We start from the raw sequence: 17,896 nt of genomic DNA, 5'->3' as shown, positions 1-17,896 counted from the left end.
CTTGGCTTTGAACCACCAGCTCTTAGCAGGTATCCTCCTCCATCGTTCCCTACTTGGGGAGTGCAATGCTCCTACTGCAGCTTAAGGCCAGCCTTCATGTAGAAACCATTAATCAGAGTTACTTCTCCTGCACGTGGGTGCTCTAATATTTACTTGCAGCAAAATTGATGGCTGGTAATTTTGGACCATGTTTGTGCTTTGATGAAAGCAGTTAGGGAGATTAGTTGTCAGCGTGGTCAGAACACGAGCCACGGAAAGGGCGACAAGGATGATTTCAGGCAGGTTCAGATCAGTGCAGGTGCCATTAAGGTGTAGTATCATAGCATCTGTATTGCACTGTAGCTGAAGTCTGAGATAATAACTTAGGCAAGAAATTGCTGCAATCAGATCACAGTGATAAAGAGGTATTAAAGTGGGCAAAATGCCACCCAGGCTGAGAACTGATGTGACTCTTCCACAGACCTGGTTTTGGGAGGGAGGCCCCATTAGCAGGGCTGGAAGTTGCCCAACCTATTTGGGAGTGGATGGCCTCAGGGAAAGGTACTTTGTCCATAAGGTGCTGTAGCAGCTGCTGCCATCAGTGTTCAATGAATGAACACATCAATTGATTAAAATAGTCTTATTGCTTTAAAAGAAGTTGTCATGACCTGGAACAAGGCAGTGATGGTTGGCAGATTAAAGCCAGTATTAATGTGTGTGAAGAAGCCACAAAACATGTGATTTAGAGGTTACCCAAATTGCACTCTACCACTGCTTACCATTAGCCCCAAATACCCTCTTTCTTCTCCTGGTGCTCTGTATGAAAACATCTCTTATATGCTCCGGGATGCTGAGATACCATCTAAAATGCTGCCTAAATCTCCTGTGTTTTTGATGAATTCGGGTCTATCTGTGCCCATCTGCAGCAGCTGGGACTGATCCAGAGACCTCAATGAAATCATCCACTGGAAGAAACTTTGAGGATTAGTGAGACTTTTTCCCATCTGTGATGTCAGTGCACAAAAATCTGCCAGCTCAATTGTTCTGCTGCAAAGTCTTCCCATGTGAGGTGTTGAGGCTTATTGGGTTCAACAAGCTGGTGCACATGTTTGCTGAGATGATACCACTTTCTTGTAAAAGAGAGAAAATCAGCAGCATGCCCCAGTGCCTAATATCACTGCTAATTCCCCACTGGTCTTGGCTGGAGGAAGTGCTGCAGTTTGGATGAAGTTCCACAATATCTTGAGGGCTATAAAAGGCAGTATAACACCCTCCTCCCTCCAGAGCTGGCTCTGCCTTCCCTGTGGTGGTCACTACATAGCTGCTATAGGGGCTGTTGTGAGAAACTGGGGGTTCTTCTCTCTTGCAGGGGCAGAGCAATGGGTTTGAGAGGGTTACTCTGTGGCAGGAAGCTTGACTGTGCACATTCCTCTGCTCCCAGCTCATTATGGGACACTGTTATTTTGGCAGGTTTTGCAATCGGGACTGGCAGGCACCCAGGAGTCGGTGTCCAGGCATATGCCAGTGCTCTTGAGCCAGCAGCTATGAAATCTGCCGCTGTGGTGCTGCCTGTGTCATGGGAAGGGCTCTCAGTGGGGTCTTTGAACCACCACATCATTCAGAGCTTGCTCCATCCTCCAGCTCAAACCAGCCCTATCGCTCTCTGGCCCCGTTGTCCATCCCTCCATGCACACCTTCCCCAGGGTGAGCAGGTTTTCAACTGAAGCTGTCATCTTGTATTACTCCTGGTCCCTGGCCACAACCATAGCTGGTTTCACTATCATATTGCAAAGGACTCTATGAAATATCGAGTTATTGGTGTAACATTTCATTACCGCTCTTCTGACCTCTGCAAGTCTGCAGCATTTCTTGGGCTAAAGCGGAGCTGCAGCCGGATGCTTTTGGCCACCCTCATGAGGGCAACCAACAGCCTTGGGGATTTCTGACAGCATCAATCGGTAAATTTAGGCTCGCAGAAGCAGACCAGGCTCTCTGTTGGTCTGGATCCGGGGCCAGGCTCACGTTACTGCAGCTCCATGGGAGCACCAGGCAGGTGGCCACTTTGCTGCCTAGTCGAGTGGAAAATAGCAAATGCTCCCGATAGCACTCGTTGTTATTTTATTCATAAAGAAAACACAATCTTTAAAGATTCATAAAGAAAACACAGATGAGCGCCGTGCTGACCTCCGCCTGTCTTTGTCACCAATGCCATTCCCCTCCCAAATCCTCGCAGCGGGGCTAGCACAGCACTCCTGTGGCCATGAACACTGGAAAATTGAGTCTGATTTCACACTGGCTGCCCAGAACAAAGTGCAGACACCAGTTAAAGCAAGGAATCAGCAGGATGAGAAGGGGAGCTTGCTGGAGCTGTAAGCCCCAGGGTATGGAGCCCCACTGAAGCTGCTCCCCGGCTGCATGGAGATGCCCTGTGGATGGGGAGATGGAGCGTGATCCACCAGATGTCAGCCAAAAACTTGCTGCAGATTAATGACAGCAATCAGTGGCAGGGCTCAGCCCCATGGCAGCCAGTGCGCAAGGCTCATTTGTCAACATTCAAGCTGACTGTGAAGCCTGACATCCCACTGTGAAGGGCATGGGGAGGCTCTCAGCAGCTCCTCAGCACAAACTGGAGCAGCGCATCCATCCATCAGCATCAGGTGACAATGGACCTGCTTTTCTCCCTTGGTCCTAAGGAAATCCTCACCTGCAGTTCAGCGCTTTTTAATCCAGTCCCTAGCAATGTGCAGAGCACATAATGCTGCTGCATGCCAGCACAAAGCCAAATTCTCACCCTCCTTATCTGCATCGCCCACCTCACTGTTGTTAGCAGTAGTTAAGCTGTTGCTAGGGATAAACCACTCTTTACCTGTCTCAGGAGCTTATATTTTGCCCTGTGCTGGAGTTGTGGTACCACTGATTATGTGAAAGACTACTCCACTGTTCCTGGGGATGCTTCTGACTGCATGGGAAGCACATCAGTCATTGACACAAAAGCACTCCAGCAGTTTCGGAGCAAATTGCTGTCATGCTGCAGAGAGACCATTAAGACACTCTAAAGTGCCTTGAAGAATAGTGTTTTGCAAAAGTGAGGCTTATGCCACATGACTAATAGGGACAATATTTGCTTCTGGCAGTGTGCCATGCTGTTCTAGAGCTGCCAGGCTGCAGTGGCATCATTACTCCATTTCAAAACTAGGGACTACATCAGGGGCCAAGGATAGTGCTGCATCAGAAATCTGCTCTTCTGACAACAACCTTGTTGTGCTCTTTACCTGCCCATGGTCACTAGATTTGGTCCTTTGCTTGCAAAAAGGAGGTCTGGGAAACATAAGGTCAGAAATTGCTCAGGCACCTCTGGTAGCAGCTGGTGAGGCAGAGTGGGGTAGGCTGTTCCCTGGAGCGGACCCCAAAGGGAAGAGGTCAAAAGGCAGGAGGTTTGGCTGTTACCTGGGCTGAGATGCTACCCACCAGGCTGCCCATTCCCACAGGCTGCTAATGGAGAAGGCAGTGGAGGAGGAGGTGAAGCATCCCTGTTAGCGCAGGGTTCATGAGGAGGCAGCAGGCGCCACTTGAACAAGCCCCCCAGGAGCAGAGTGAAGCAGCGATGCCTTTAATTGCTTTAATCCATTTTTATTTGAGGGCTGCTGAGCCTTCCCAGACCTGGGAGCTGCTGCGTTTCCCATGCAGTGATCTTCCCGTTAGTGTATTGTGCAGCTCCCTTCAGTCGGAGCACTCTTCCATAGCTCCTTTGGAGCCATGCAGGCAGCACCGGCTGCTACTGGCCAGCCTCTGCCCTTCCTCTGGAGGGGCTGGCAGCACGCTGCTCTGCATCCTGCCCTACATCCTGCCCAGCACCTTCAGCCATGGATCAAACCCCTGTACCGCAGCTTCTCATGCACAGACTGGTGTGATGTGCTCCGTTACCCTACTGACTGCTTGTCCTGTGCTTATGTGCACACCCCTGTGCTGCTTCAGGGCAAAGTCAGCTGTCTAGAGAGTCAGTATAGGTATCATGGCACTTGGTTTTGCACCATGATGAAAGGTGCAGCATACAAGCTGCTGATCTAGTGCAGCTGCAGAAGCAGCAGTAGGGAAAGGCAAAGCCTTAAGCTGGGGCAGCTGTGTCCAAATTAGTTCCTGCCTGTACTGAACCCATGTAAGCCCTCTCAGGACCAGAGAACCAGCTCCTCTGGAGGTAGGGAGTGGGTTGCAGTTGGTGCTGGAGCTGTTTTACCTGTGCCGTGTGGAGGCTTTGAATGAAGAGGTAAGAAATAGAACTGTGATGTCTTTCCACGAGCTTGAGCAACTTGCTGTAATGAGATGCTACAGCATTTTACTTTCTTTGAAAGCTACAGAAGCCTGGAGCAGTGTCTCTACTTAATCAGAGTCCCCAGATGTCACCACCTGTGTGACTTTAAAGGGTTGAAGAAGAGGCAGGATAATGTCACCTTGGGGGGCTTCTGTGGAGGTTTTGGGACCAGCTCTATCCGAGCTCTTCCATGCTGTGCTGTATAAAACAGATTAGAGGATTTATAGGTATTTGCTGTCTTGTGAGCCTGAGTTGTTTTCAGGGTGTATGTTATTTTTGCTCAGAAGTGGGCTTTTTATCAGCGATCTTGCTGTTCTCACAAGGCAGTTAGGGACTTTCCTGGTGTGCAAAGTCATCGGCATTCATTCCTGTCCCTCCAAGCCAAACCTTGATATAGGCAAACCCTTCTCCCTGAGCAGCACAATGCTCCAGGACACTGGATCATGGTGGTTTGCAATTGCCAGCTGAATTTTGGCTTTGCTCCTGGGGCTAGTGCCACCAAACAAGCGGTGGCATTCAGTGACTGTTGGTGGGACTTGTTCTGCTCATGGGCACTGGCACCCACGGCCCCTCTTGCTGAAAGCAGCACGGGCCAGCAAGGGGGGGACGGCCGCTGCTCCAGCAGCAGAGCAGGCACGGTCCCTCCGAGGGCTCTTGTGCAGCCTGGGCTCAGGAATGCCTTGAAAGAACTGGCAGGGACACTGGCTACTGGCCTTCTGAAATAGCTGTAAGGGAGAGCCAGGAACATCCTGCTGTGCCAGCCGGTCTGCAGAGCACCATGGGGCAGCAGTGCTGCCTGTACTATCCCCTCATGTGAGAGGGGTTGCTGGACCATGGAGCCTCTCCTGGGTGTCACAAGCTGCTGTTTTTCGTGCCTTTTTGTCTTTCCATGGTCCATCCCCTCTGGGAGTAATTTGGACCTTATTTGTTATCTTGTTTTTGAAGCAGTTTCAATTCCAGCTGCTGGTCATGCCAGTAGCTGAAGGTAAGATGTTGGTGATGACAGGACCTAGGGCTGCCTCCTTTGGCCTCATGTGATTGGTGTCCCTGTATCAGGAGAGCCACTCTGCTGGTCCCTTTGTGGCGGGTTCTTCCCTGTGCTGTGCTGCAAGGCATGAAACAGCCCTTTTCTTTCTCATTATAAACCTTTCCTCTGCCAGCCACAGACACAGCTCCTCTTGTTTGCCTTACTTACTCCTGTGCTTTCCAAAACAAGGGCTCAGGGCTTTTGTAGTTGAGGTAAGAGTTTCTAAGCTCATGAATGTTGAGAGACAACTTTTTGGTCAATCTGGATCTTTCATTTAATAATAGAGGTTTTCACATATTTCCTTTTAGCTGTTGTCTTGGCATTTTGGAGCTCTGCTCCCTGCCTGTGTGTATGTGGTGCTGGGGTGATGCCAAGCAGGATATGTGCATGTGGAATTGAACTGTCAGGGTTAGTCCCACTGGAGTGGTATGTGCTTTTGGGTGTTCACCTGTGGGAGGGCCTGGGGAAGAGAAGCCCTTGCTCAGCATTAAGTGATGCTGTGAAAATACAACTGCTGCTTCCTGCTCCTTCAGGAAGGGTGGAAAACCCTGAAAACCATAGCTTTCATCTCTTATTCTCTCCCTGCCCTGTAACAGCAACAGGCAGATGCCTGTCAGGAGAAGGGTCTAAGTCTTAAAAAGGCAAGATCGAAGTCAGAGGACTAACTTCTAGAGAGATGCTTAGCAGAAACATGACCCTGCTATTACCCACAGCAGAGCTACTGGAAGGGCAATAGCACTTATTTACTCTGAGAGCCTCTTACTAACGAGGGGCAGAGCAAGAGAATTATTTTCCCTCCCCCCCTTTTGCAGAGGAGTTTTTTAGGGTCTTGCTTTTTATTGTGGCACTGAAGTGTTGGTTTTTGTAGCCTTCACCTCTCTTATTGTGTGAGTAACATGTGTGATTGCTGGTGAGAAAACTGTGAAGTGCAGTTAAGCGTGCTGGTGGAGCAGCTTGGCAGAAGCCAAAGTTGATTGCAATGGGACTCTGCTCTGGGCCAGACATAATGGGTGGCTGAGGGACATGGTGTGTGTCCTGGGCCACCTCTCTTGTACCCTGAAGAGAAGGGTGGATAAAAGACCAGGCAGAAGCATGTCTCTGGCCAGGCCATGGGGATAAGCCTTGCCAGTGGGTGAGGTTTATTTGTAAGGAAATACCACCAGCAGCTCCCAGAAATGCTGGTCCTGTCCTGTGATGCTCAGATGAAGCAGTTCTAAAGGATGCCCTCAAAGCCCCAGTTCTCAGCATGAGCAGCCAGGTACTTTGGTTTGCCTGAACAAGCGGAGCCTCTCTCCCTGGCGCTGGCATGCTGCCTCTTGTTGTTGTAAACCAGTTGCAGAGCAAAGCTGCCTGCTCAGTGGCAAGGGTAATCTCAGCTCATCTGACATTACTGTAAACTGACACGCTTGGGAATTTGGGGACAGAAAACTTTCCCTGGGGAAACAGCCGCTATGCAAACCCTGCCTTGAGGAATCAGGGAGGAAAGCAGTGGAGAGGTGCTGGTGCCTGGAGACAACCCCCTTGCAACCTGCCTTGGGTCTGGGAGCATCCATGGGGAGGCTGCACTTGCAGGGTTGTTTGAAGGGGATTTGCTCTGCTTAGAGGATGTTACCAGTGTTCCTGTACCCAGTGGGCAGAGCAGAGGAATCAGCACCAGCTCTGCAGCATCCTTGAACTGGTCTCTGTTGTAGTCCTTGTCTGGAAGCAAAGGGTACTCCTGCAGGCGACTGTCCTGCTGGAGCCCTGCTGTTGGCTTGGACCCACAGGGCAGTGGTGATACCAGAACAGGTTGTTTGGGAGCAGCTGCAGCCTTTGAAAGTAGAAATGTCCTTGGAGCCATGCTGGCAGCCTTTCCGGTCCCTTTTGTTGCGGAGCTGGGGATTGCCTTGCACTCCACAATCCACTACTGTAATCCCCTTGGAGTGCTGCTCTGGAATAAACTTAAAAGGGGTGCAGCAGAGACTGCTAATGCAGGCAGTGCTGGCGAGGGGTGCTGAGCCTTCCTCCTGCTCTGCGCTCCCATGTGGGTCCTCTCTGGGCTGTAGCTGGTGTATGGGGTCATGCCTGGCAGATCCCTATGCCCTTGTAGAGCCATGCTGGTTCTATAAGGGCTGGGCAAGGAGAGCTTTCCTGCCTGTCATCTAGACCTGATCTGGGCCTTGGGAAGGGCTGGAGCCTGCTGTCCATGCCCAACCTGGAAATGCAGCAGAAGGAGCTGTCTTATTTCCATCCCCCATCAGATTCAGCCTAAGGATAAAGCACTGATCCAGGAGCTGCCAGTCCGACATCCTTGCTCTGTGCCAGCCAGGTGGTAGCACAGGCTTTTGTCAACCCAGACAACATTTGGGAGGCTGAAATTGGAGTGACATCTCTGACCTTTTGATGCCCATGAAAATAAAACTGTTTTGGAGCTTTTTGGGGCTGCCAGCAAGCTGGTGCAATGCGAGAGCCTGAGCTCCCTGGAGCGTTTCAAAGCCAGGGCATTCAGTGCTGGGTTGTGGTGGGATCCTGGTGTTTCAGAAAGAGGGAGCAATGGGGAAAGCTGTCCAAGAACTATCTGGTCTGGGGGTCGGGATGCTGGCGCAGATGGCTTTGTATGCAGCAGGGCTGAACTGGGTGGTGTTGAGCCAACCCTGACCTAACCAGCTTATTTCCCTGCTTTCAGTAATGCCTGTATAAATGTGCCGAGGCCTGAAGGTCACGGCCACGTGAGCAAAGGTCTGGGATTAGCTGTGGGCAGAGCATGGCTCCTCCTTAGTGTGCTGCTGCAGGCCTGAGCACTGGGAATGACTGTGGTTCCCTGTCTGCTGGATACGGCATGGCATCGGCAACTGGGGTGGGTGTCAGGGAAGCAGGGGGCTGGCTGGGAGCAGCACCTCCTGTATCTGGTACTTCTCCGAGGTCCAGGAAAATAGATGTTTACTAGTCCCACATGAGCCCTGATTTTCCTTCTGGGCATTGGTAACACTGGGCAGGGGGTTGCTTTTATGCTTGTTTCCCCTGCAACAGTGTCTAGTTCTGGATTTGGGAGAAAGCCCAACAAGTTTGCAAGCTTCCAAAAGGCTTGGATGTGGCCACGGCTCTGAAGGCCACAGACCATGCTCAGCTGAGCATGCAGGGTCCCTCCAGGAGCAAAGGGTCACTACTGTCCTCGTTGCAGTAGAAGTTATTGATCTAGTGTGGTGCATGAGTGTATTTCTCTATAAACTGTGAGACAAGCTACAGAAGTCTAATACCAGATCAGGGCATCACAACTGGATAGTGATGATGCATCTCTAGGCGCTGACGTCATCAGATGTGAAAGCAAAATGACATCAGCATCCTCAGCACAACAATCTCTCGCTGACTCCATAAAGCCCTGTTTCCTTTCAGAGCTGTTTGACCGCTCTTCCTGGGGGATTTAGAAGAGAGGGTGCTCATGATGTCCCAGGAGGGAGCTGGTGACAATCACAGGCCAAGAACTACTTGGGACTCACTCTGCACTGCATCTGTGGGAGACAGCCCTCAGGCTGCTGGATGTGCTCCGAGCAAGCCTGCTGTTTCTTCCCAGAAAGCCAAACTTTGCCTGTCCCAGTGCAGTGCCCTGATCTCCTCCTTGTTGTCCTGAAAGCCCTGATGCTCACCCCATCAGGTGCAATTACTTAATCCAGCCCTGACAAGTGACACCCACACCCAGGAGTGGGTCCTTTCCCTCTAATCCCTCGCTGCCATCGGCTGCCTTCAGGGCAAAACAAGCACCACGTGAGCAGATGGTGCCATCTCCATCATCCCACCACTGCTCCAACAGCCCTGATTAAAACTGCCCCGTTACCTTCTTCCCGTGAGCTGCCCCCATGGTCCGACGTGTCGGCTGTGCTCTGCTCACCCGGGGTGCAGGACAGCCAGCTCTCCGTGGTCACTGGCGCCTGTTATTCCTGTGGGAATGCGTGGCTGTACAGCTCCCCACTCCTCCGTGACTGCTGCGGGGAGACGCGGGTGAAATCCAGCCCGTCTGCAGTGGGGTCGGGCGGGAAAGCTTGCTTTTCCTCCCTTCTCCCAGCACGTGGAGAACTCATTTTCTTCATGCACCTAACGGCTGGCTCGCGCCCAGGCTCTGCCCGGGCACAAAGGCAGCTTTCATGCTGTGGATGCCCGGTTTCTAAGCCGGGATCCGTATTTTGAGAGGCTGTGGAAGATTACAGTAATTGCACTTGACAGGGCAAGATGTCACAGGACGCGGATTCGCCCGGCTGCGGGGCCCCGGCACCCGTCAGTCCATGCCTATGGCATCCTTCCTAGCTGCTCCTTTGGTGCTTTGCCGCAATAAATCTGTACCCCCAAATTAAAGGAGGGTTATCCCTCTGCTGCCTGTCTCCATCCCAGCTCTTGGCTCTTGTTGCAGCACTGGATTCAGCAAACTTCACTCCTACAAACACCCTACGCTGCCTGTTTGCTGCTGCAGTGCTGGAGCAAACTGTGGTCCCCACCTGAGCCCAGGTTACCTGGAGCTGTGTCAGGTCAGGGCTTGTGCTTGCTGAAGTCTCTGGGGGATGCTGCATGGTGGAAACCAGCCAGGTAGGTGCCTGTCTCTGCAGTAATACAGCTTCCAAAATGCTAAGGCACAAAAATACCTCATTGGAGATTGCTGTCCCTGCACTTGCTACCCTTTTCAGACCCTTTTAAAACATGAGGAAGTTAAATTCGACTCCTGAAGCCTCCCAGATTCCAGACTTTTGAAAAGCTCTGATTTATTTATCAGGACACAGTGGCTTTGGCAGGAATGGCTCCTCAAAACACTGGCTGCTGATTGAGGTCCCTATACAGGGGTCGGACTTTTAGCTCTCCCTATTTGTTGAAACCAGTGATGTACCTTTGTAACAGCCTTTTGATGGATTCAGAGCTAGTTTGAACAGTCTGTAGCATGCTGAAACATAAATTTCCTTTTTTTTGGCTTTAAACCAGATTTCTAATGTACATTGCAAAGGGCTGGGAAGAGTTTCCCATGGCTGAAAGGGGCTGGAACTGATGCTGTTCCCTGGTTTACACCATGCAGCTCTCGGGCTATTTTCAGTTTGGCTTAGGAGCGAATCTAGATCCTTTGAGGGGGTTTAAAATAGTTGGCATGTTTCTGCTGGCAGGGCTGTGTGATGTGAGGGCTGTTGTGTCTGCTGCCTTGTGTTATTTCTCGCTGCTGCCACGGGTAGGGATGATTCAGCGTTTGGGATCAAGCGCTGCTGTTGCAGCAGATTTAGGGATCGATTTATGGCAGAGGCTTCCCTAGGTGTGATGAGGTGAATGTTGAAGACCCCAGGAGGATAAGCTGGGATAAAATACTACAGCTACGGGGGGTTTCCTCCAAGGTGGTTGTTTTGGGCTTTTTATTTCAGTTTTGGAATTGGAAGTTCTTATAGATGTTACACTTTTATTTAAATATTTTTCCTTGTTTAGGGAAAACTGGTTGCCTCACACTTTTTGGATGGTGGTACTGAGTTTTGGATAGAAGGTTTCATCCCTAAGGATGTGTCTCTTCCTGGCTTTATCCTGCTGATGTTCCTCACTTGTTCTGCTCCCCTGGAGAGACCTGAGGCTTTGATGATTGATGTGAGCTGCCTATTAGAGGCTGTGCTGGGACATACCCTGCTGTTAGATGCACAAAAGCTCTGCAGAACAACCTGTTACCCTGCACAGATCCCAGTGCTCCAGCAGAAATGCTCCACCCTTTGCTTTAAATAATGGGGAAAAAACAGATATAATCATAGGAAATTAAAGTCTCTGGATGATGCAAATTTGTCCCTGTCCATGATGACAGATAAACCTGGGCCATCACTCACACAGTTTATCTGATCTCTGCAGTGCTGGAGCTCAGGGAGGTTTTGGGTACAGACAGTGCTTGGATGAATGCATCCAGACATGAGTGAGGGGCAGATGCTCCCCCAGGACCTCCTCAGCATTGGGCAGCAGCATGGGAACCACTATGGAAGGAGTTCTGCAGGGCTTTGCTGGCCTTTGGGCAGGGATCTCTCCCTTCCCAACAGTGTCATCAAGCCTTGGGTTGGGGTGCAGCTCCCAGAGCAAAGTGGGTCTGAGGGTGCCTGCAGCGGGGTGTCAGCCTGGATGTGCTGGGTCTCTCCAGACTGATGCTGGCTCCGGCTCTCCTGGTAAAAGGCTTCCACCTATTGGTTATACTGCACAACTTCAGCTGCCTGAGATACTCCCATTCATCCCTCCCTCTTTGAGGGTAAAGTCAGGTTGGCACATGCCTGGCATTATCCTGACCTTTGAGGATGTGCTATGGAGGATTTAGCTTGGATTTAACCCAGGAAAGATGCAACCAGGTGGAGGAAATGCTTTGGTCTGCAAATATTAACCTACATTGCTGCAAGATATCCCTGTGGCCTTCTGGCCTTATTGTGGCTTTAGGAAACGGCAAGGGGGTTGGCAGGAGCTCCAGGGGGAACCTACTGAGGTCTGAGCAACCCCAGGGATGACTTTGCCCGGTGCTGTGTGGGGCTGGGAGGTGGGAGCATCCATGTGCAGTGCTGTGGGATGGGTGACAATGATGCCCAGCTAGTGGCAGAGGATGTGGCATGCTGTGCAATGCAGGGAAAAGCACGGATTATGCTTGAAAATGGAAATGAGAAGATATTGGTTTATAATTGGATATCTTACTGAAGAAATAAGAAAACTTTGTATAAAGTTTTGGTTTAATAAGAGAAAAATAAAATATCCCGGATTGACCCATAGATGAGGACAGCTCAGCTGAAGCCTCAGGCCTTGAAGGCACTTATACAACTCTTTTGAGCCCTACACAGCCAGTTTCTGGGAGCTGCTGCTGGGCTGTGTGACCAAGCAGTTGGAAAGCTGGGATCAGTGTGGTGGGATTGGGGACCCCACGGTGGGGCTGGTGTCCCTGTGAGACTGGTGGACACTGCCCTCCATGGCAGGCTGGGTCTTGATGCTAATCTGTCTTCCTGGGTGCACAGCCCTCCATCTCCAGCAGCTCAGGCCAGCCATCGTATTTATTTGTTGTCTTATTGTTTTTGATATACTGAAGGGAAAAAAGAGAGAGAAAATGAATGAGGAGGTTGGTGGCACAGTGTGAGTTTGCAATGGGCAAAACCAGCAGCTTGGTTTGGTGTGGGGGATAACACCACTGGCCAGTGTCTTCTGCAGACAGGTAGGAGAGATGTAGCTCAGGAGGTGCTATGAAGAGGATAGGAGCCTCCAGAGCTGGTGGCAGGGGAGACCCACACACCTCTTCAAAGGGGCTCTTGTTCTTCAGCCCTTTCGCTCCTAAGAAGACCCAGTTGTCCCTGAAGCCCAGCTTGCTCACGTGGCTGCTGCCCAGCTCGGTGAAATGTGCCCGTATTTTGTCGTTCATCCTGAAAGAGGGTAACAAGGAGTTAGTGTGGTACCAAGTGGGCGTTACCTCTGGTCCCCTCTGCTGCTGGCAGCAGCACCTCCATCTCCCCCCAGTTGTGGGGTTTTGGGGAGCCGCATGTTGCTCCTGGGGTCAAACTCACTTTGTGGCAGGGTCATCGTAGCTGGCTGTCAGCACAATGGTGCCATGCTTGATCTCTTGGAGGAAGGTGTCCAGTTTGTTAATGTCTGGGAGAGAAGAGCATTAGGGAAAGCTGGGGGAACCTCTTCTGGGTCAGTGGGAAATATCCTGACTGTGCTGGTGCTAGCCAGGATTTAGGGTCATGGGCTTGGGGAAGAACAGGCTCTGCACTCCTTTTATTCCCACCTGGGCTCTCCTATAGTGCCCAAGGCTGCTGGTACAACTGCGAAGGGGAATTTGCTCCCTAAACTTTGCTCACTGAGATCTAGTTACTTAAATTTGCTTCTCATTGCAAGAAATGAACCTGCTCACTGTAGAGCTGCCTGCCCTGTGATCCTGCCTTTGCCTGTATTGTAGGAATTATTCCTCATCCTGCATTCATGGTATGCTCGAGTCCAACGCCCCATCTAGTGGCACAGGAGCTGACTGCCTTCTCCTTCCCAGTGCCACCCACTACTCATCTCGCTTGCAAATTCAGCCTGAAATCTCATGATATTGGCGTTTCTCCTTAAAACTCCAGAGTTACCAGGAGGAGGTTGCAAAACCAAACAGCAGAAAGGGTGATGATCTCTTGGGAAGGCTCAAAGAGCAGAGGGTAAATCAAAAGCACTATGGGGTGGTTTTAACATGTGATTTTTGAGGAGTCATAGAATGGGTCCTGCCAAAACTCTGGAGAAGTTTAGTAGCAGCTTTGCAGCACTACTGGGATTTACAGCATCCTGCAAGCCAGTGCCAGCCGGGCAGTGCGCAGGGGCTGTCCCTGCTCTGGGCATCTTCTTGCTGTTAGAAAGGTTGTTTAAAGCTGGCAGGTGAAGAGATATGGTCTTTGCTGCTGCAAGGCTCTGCTCCATCTGCTTTGCTGGGGCAGGGAGCTACATCTGTCGTACCATGCCCCAAGCTCCTTATTTACCCTCCTATGAAAGGCAGGGAAACAACCTGCTGCTCAGCCACCACCAGCATTAGAAAACCGAGTTGAAAGTTGCAAAATCTCAGGATCATTGTAACTACCTGATCTCAGAAAGTAGTCTCTCTCAGGTCTTAAGTGCCCTGGTATATTCAGGTTAGTGGAATTATGGTTTTCAGGCTATTACATGCATGTAAAAGGAGTGAGAAGCCAATTTTGGATGCAGATGTATTACAAGGACGCCAGCCTCAGAGATTGCTGAGCCTTCACTGCCCAAGATGGCAAGCCTGGCCAAAGTCCAGTAGACTTTATCATTAAATACACCACAGAGGAGCAGCCTGAATAGCCAGCAGCGCCAGTGTGAGCCCTGGCTGGGAACCACAGAGCAGCAAAGTGACCGCGCTTACCTCCAGAGTACATGTCGAACGTGTCAACCTTCAGGAGCTGCCCGTTTGTTCCTGAAAGGTTAAAATGCAAAGCAGAGCACAGTGAGATCATGCTGGGGTGGCTCCAGGCTTTGCCTGGCCACCAGCTGGAGAGTTCCTGCTCCAAAATGCTTTGCTCTTCCCTCAGTGTGTTAGATTTGCTGTGATGGCCAATGTGGTCTTCGATGGATTTCGAGTGAATGGGCCAGGTGGGTTTGTTCGATCTTGCTGGCAGTGCTTGCAACCATAACTCTGGCTGTGCACCCTGTGCAACACTGCACTGATAGACTTCCACCTTGGCCATGGTGCATGGGATGGTGACCCAGTGGCCGGTTCCCTCCTGGCGGAGGAAGGGACTTTGACCGTGGGGAGAAGGGGGTTAGTGCGCTCCCGACTCACCATTCACCAGAGCGATGTTCAGGCCTCTGCCAATGTTGTTTTTCACACTGCTCATGAGGCTGGAAGGGAAAGCAGAGAGCAGTAAGTGCAGGGATGCCCTGGAGATGCTGGTGCTGGTGAAACTGTGGTGGGGCAAAGTGGTTGCAGACAGCAAAACATCCCCAGAAACCGTAGCAATGAAAACTACTTCCTAATTTCTTTCTAACCACAAATGCGCTGTGATGGCCATTGATGTGCTTGGCAAAGGCCACTCACCCTGTTCAGGCCCAGGCCACCCATGGCTGCCCCATCCCTGCTGTGCTGCTTACACCATGCCATCGAAGCAGATGGAGGGTCCCACCACGTTTGCAGCGCCGCTGATGATCTTGAAGGCAAAATGGTTCTGGGGGCAGCTCTTACGGTTCCCACACTTGTGCTGGGGCAGCTGCTTGCCTGTGAGGGAGGAGTGGAGCTGCAAGCCATGGTGTTGGCTCCATAGGGGGACATGAGCCATGTCTCCAAGGGGCTGAGAAGGGCTGTGGCACAGTGGCCCGTTAAGGAGGGGGAACATCTGGACCTTCCTGCATGAAGGAGGCTTCTCCTGGGATTAGGACCAGCTTCTTTAAGGTTAATGGTGTTGGGGCTTTGGGGGTGTGGGACAAGCTGTCTGGGGCACTGGGTGCTGCTCGGTGTGAGCAGTGGGATGGCAGGGCTGATGTGATGGGTCTGGTGCTCATTCAATGCCAGCCCTTTGGGGTTTTTCCACCTGGAGCTTTCCCATTCTTGTCCAGGGTAGGGATCTGTGTCAAGCCACCCAGATGGGCCCATGACCAGCTTCCTGCTGCAGCCTGTGGCCCAGGGGCTTTTCTGCTGGGGCAGGGAGATCACATGAAGGTTTGTGTGCTTACAGAGCCTGCCAAAGACACTGCTGCAATAGTGAAATTCGCCTGTGTTTGGGAGGGTGGGATTTTTGCCTTGTGAAAAAGGCTCTTGAGGGCAGTTATCACCCTTTCACCATCACTCGCAGGCCTGGAGTGATGTTGTGTGATGGAGATGCAGTCAAGAGTGGTACTCACTGCTGGGCTTGTCGGTGTCACCTGTGGGTACCAAGCAGAAGGGTTAGACATGGTGGAGACCTGCTGGCTCTTCCTCAAGCCAGGAGCAGCTGTTCAAGCACTGGCTTTCCAAAACTGCTCTCTGTGGCTGCAAGCATGACTCAAGCCACCCATCCCAGTGCATTTTCCTGCATCCTCCCTCTGGACCCAGCTGGAGCCCCCCAGTGCCTCACCAATCCAGCTCCTCAGGCTGATGGCTTTCCAGCTCTGATTGAAATATGTCTGCAGGATGAACCATGTGCCCAGCAGTGTGAAGAGCACGGCCGCGTACCGGATGAGGCCTGCGAGGAATGCAAAAGGAGCCAGGTGAGAGCAGCAGCATGGGTTGGGGACCAGAGCATCCCTCTGGCTTCTTGGGGACTTAGTCTGTGTATCCCCAGGTTACCAGGCATTGAGTGACAGCCAGTGCTTGTGTGGTGTGGGAATGCAGCTAACACTCCTTCCTTCCTCCTCTAAAAGAACTCTGATCTCTTAATTAATATCTCTAGAGCATGTGGCGATGCTCAGATAGACATTACCCTTCTACTGGGAGGCACTATTCATATTTCTCTCTGCATTAAAGTAAATCTGATAATTAGTCAGAAAGCTATGTAAATCTGAATATTTCCTACATTCCCAGCACTGGGAAGGCTGCTATCCCCCAATTAGTCACTAGCTACAGCTGAGCAGCTGCTAATACAAAAGTGATTGGCATTTGGCTTTAAAGCAGCACTCATCGGAGCAAAACGTTCCAGTCCTGCATGGAAAGAGAGTAGAAAAATACACTTATACTGCAGCTGAATGGCTCTTATGGAACCAGGAATATCTCAATAGCCATCTCTTCCCAGCTGCAAAGGGTTTCACTGGGAAAAATACAACAGCCTGAAATCTCCACAAAGCTGAAAAACCTGATGCGTATGCAAAGGCCCTTTCCCATGCTCCTGGCAGGGGAAGGTCAGGGTATAGATGGGCTTGGAAGGGGTCATGTAAATGAGAAGGAAGCCTAAAGAGCTGTAGAAAAATGGACAAAGAGTAAATCTGTCTCCCTCCTTACCTGCCGTCCGCATGGTGATGGGACGAGCAAGCACAGCCAAGAGGGTGGCCAACGGTCACAGGTTACCCTGAGGAAATAGAAGGAAATACCTTAGAGCATTCCTGTAACCCACCAAAGTCAGGCAGGTATTAGATGGAAAAAAAAAAGCAATGCTATGTTTAGACATATTTACAGTAACTACGAGGTCACCAAAGATATATAAATTCCTATCAGTGCTCAGTCCCACGCTGATATCGGAATCCTGGCTCTCGTAAGTTGGAGCAGTCTGCACTGATTGAACTTACTTCTTTTTTAAGCCTCTGAACTCTTCACTGTGTGCCCCTTTTCCACGTCCTTTTCTCGGTAATGGATCAGGCTTTTCTGTTCTGCTGCTAGTGGTGAGCTCAAGGAGCCTATCTCTGATTATTGCTTTGGTGTATTTCCTTCTGGGTTGATGCAAAGCAGGTTTCAAATATTAGGGGCTGCAAAATGCCATCTGGGGACAAGCTGCAATTTGGCTTTGCCCAGTCAGGGGAATCTGTGGGAATAAGCTTGTCCTCCTTAAAACCAGAAAGGGAAGGGAAGAAGGGCAGCACTGGGCAGCCAGGTTTGGGGATGCCTGACTTGAGAATAGAAATATTTCTGCTTGTCCAAATCCTGCAGCATCTTCACCCCCACAGATGGGGAGTGGTTGTAATTTGGAGTGTGAGCTATTTCCTACCTGAGTGAGCCCATCTATCTCCTCCATCCTGCTGCCACCTTGATGTGTGTGACTGGCACCTCCTGGGTGCTGGGGATATGCTCCTACCTTTGAAATTTGGGACTGCAGCCTGATGAACGTCTGTCCTGGAAACCCCACTGGAGTCCTAAGGCAAATTGTCACATGTGAGATGTGTGCTCAGGTTAAAGAGCCTCATGTTAACGAAAGGAGCCCTTCAGTGAGGCTTGGCGTGGAGAATTTGTAGAAGAGCTATGCTGAGAGTCACTTTTCCTGTTTGAAGGGTAAATAAGGAGCACTGGGTTGTAGCAGGGCTGGGCTGAAAGTTGATTTCAGGCTGCTGCGTCATGAGGAAGAAGAGAAGAGCTTTGCTTCCTGCCCGGCCCTCCTCTGAGTTACTTCCCAGTGCTTGAGTTCAGGGGAACTGATGTAGCCCCTGATGCACCCAGCATCCCTCCGCAGCACCCTGGGGAAATGCTCCCCTTCAGG

The 17,896-nt window shown here is 51.0% G+C and overlaps 2 protein-coding genes across 2 annotated transcripts in view; both read right to left on the bottom strand.

Annotated features, from left to right (window-relative positions):
• Positions 1-9,281, bottom strand: part of FAM107A (family with sequence similarity 107 member A) — a 30,106-nt gene extending 20,825 nt beyond the window's left edge. The window contains exon 1 of the mRNA XM_030501843.1: positions 9,127-9,281. Coding sequence (XP_030357703.1) covers positions 9,127-9,150 — 24 coding nt within the window. The 5' untranslated portion in view covers positions 9,151-9,281. The remainder of the gene's footprint in view (positions 1-9,126) is intronic.
• Positions 9,282-11,979: 2,698 nt separating this feature from the next.
• On the bottom strand, positions 11,980-17,544 carry FAM3D (FAM3 metabolism regulating signaling molecule D). Its single transcript, XM_030501282.1, has 10 exons — positions 17,498-17,544; positions 16,711-16,777; positions 15,851-15,958; positions 15,639-15,659; positions 14,892-15,015; positions 14,584-14,642; positions 14,167-14,217; positions 12,818-12,902; positions 12,550-12,676; positions 11,980-12,342 (listed from the first exon to the last, which is right to left on the bottom strand). Exons 2-10 carry the CDS (start codon positions 16,721-16,723, stop codon positions 12,253-12,255), a joined length of 678 nt encoding a protein of 225 aa, XP_030357142.1. The 5' UTR covers positions 16,724-16,777; positions 17,498-17,544; the 3' UTR covers positions 11,980-12,252.
• Positions 17,545-17,896: the final 352 nt, after the last annotated feature.

This window comes from Strigops habroptila, chromosome 11 (assembly GCF_004027225.2).
Source record: "Strigops habroptila isolate Jane chromosome 11, bStrHab1.2.pri, whole genome shotgun sequence".
Classification (NCBI taxonomy): domain Eukaryota; kingdom Metazoa; phylum Chordata; class Aves; order Psittaciformes; family Psittacidae; genus Strigops; species Strigops habroptila.
Note: the sequence above shows the minus strand (reverse complement) of the source record. Positions and strands in the feature narration are given on the sequence as shown.

Bases quoted from the DNA above. Each gene is read 5' to 3' on its own strand.
- FAM3D (XM_030501282.1), bottom strand. The intron at 12,677-12,817 runs GTGAGTTTGACC...ACCCTCTTTCAG, and splicing joins TACGATGACCCTGCCACAAA to GATGAACGACAAAATACGGG. The intron at 12,343-12,549 runs GTGTGTGGGTCT...TTTTCCCTTCAG, and splicing joins ACAAGAGCCCCTTTGAAGAG to TATATCAAAAACAATAAGAC.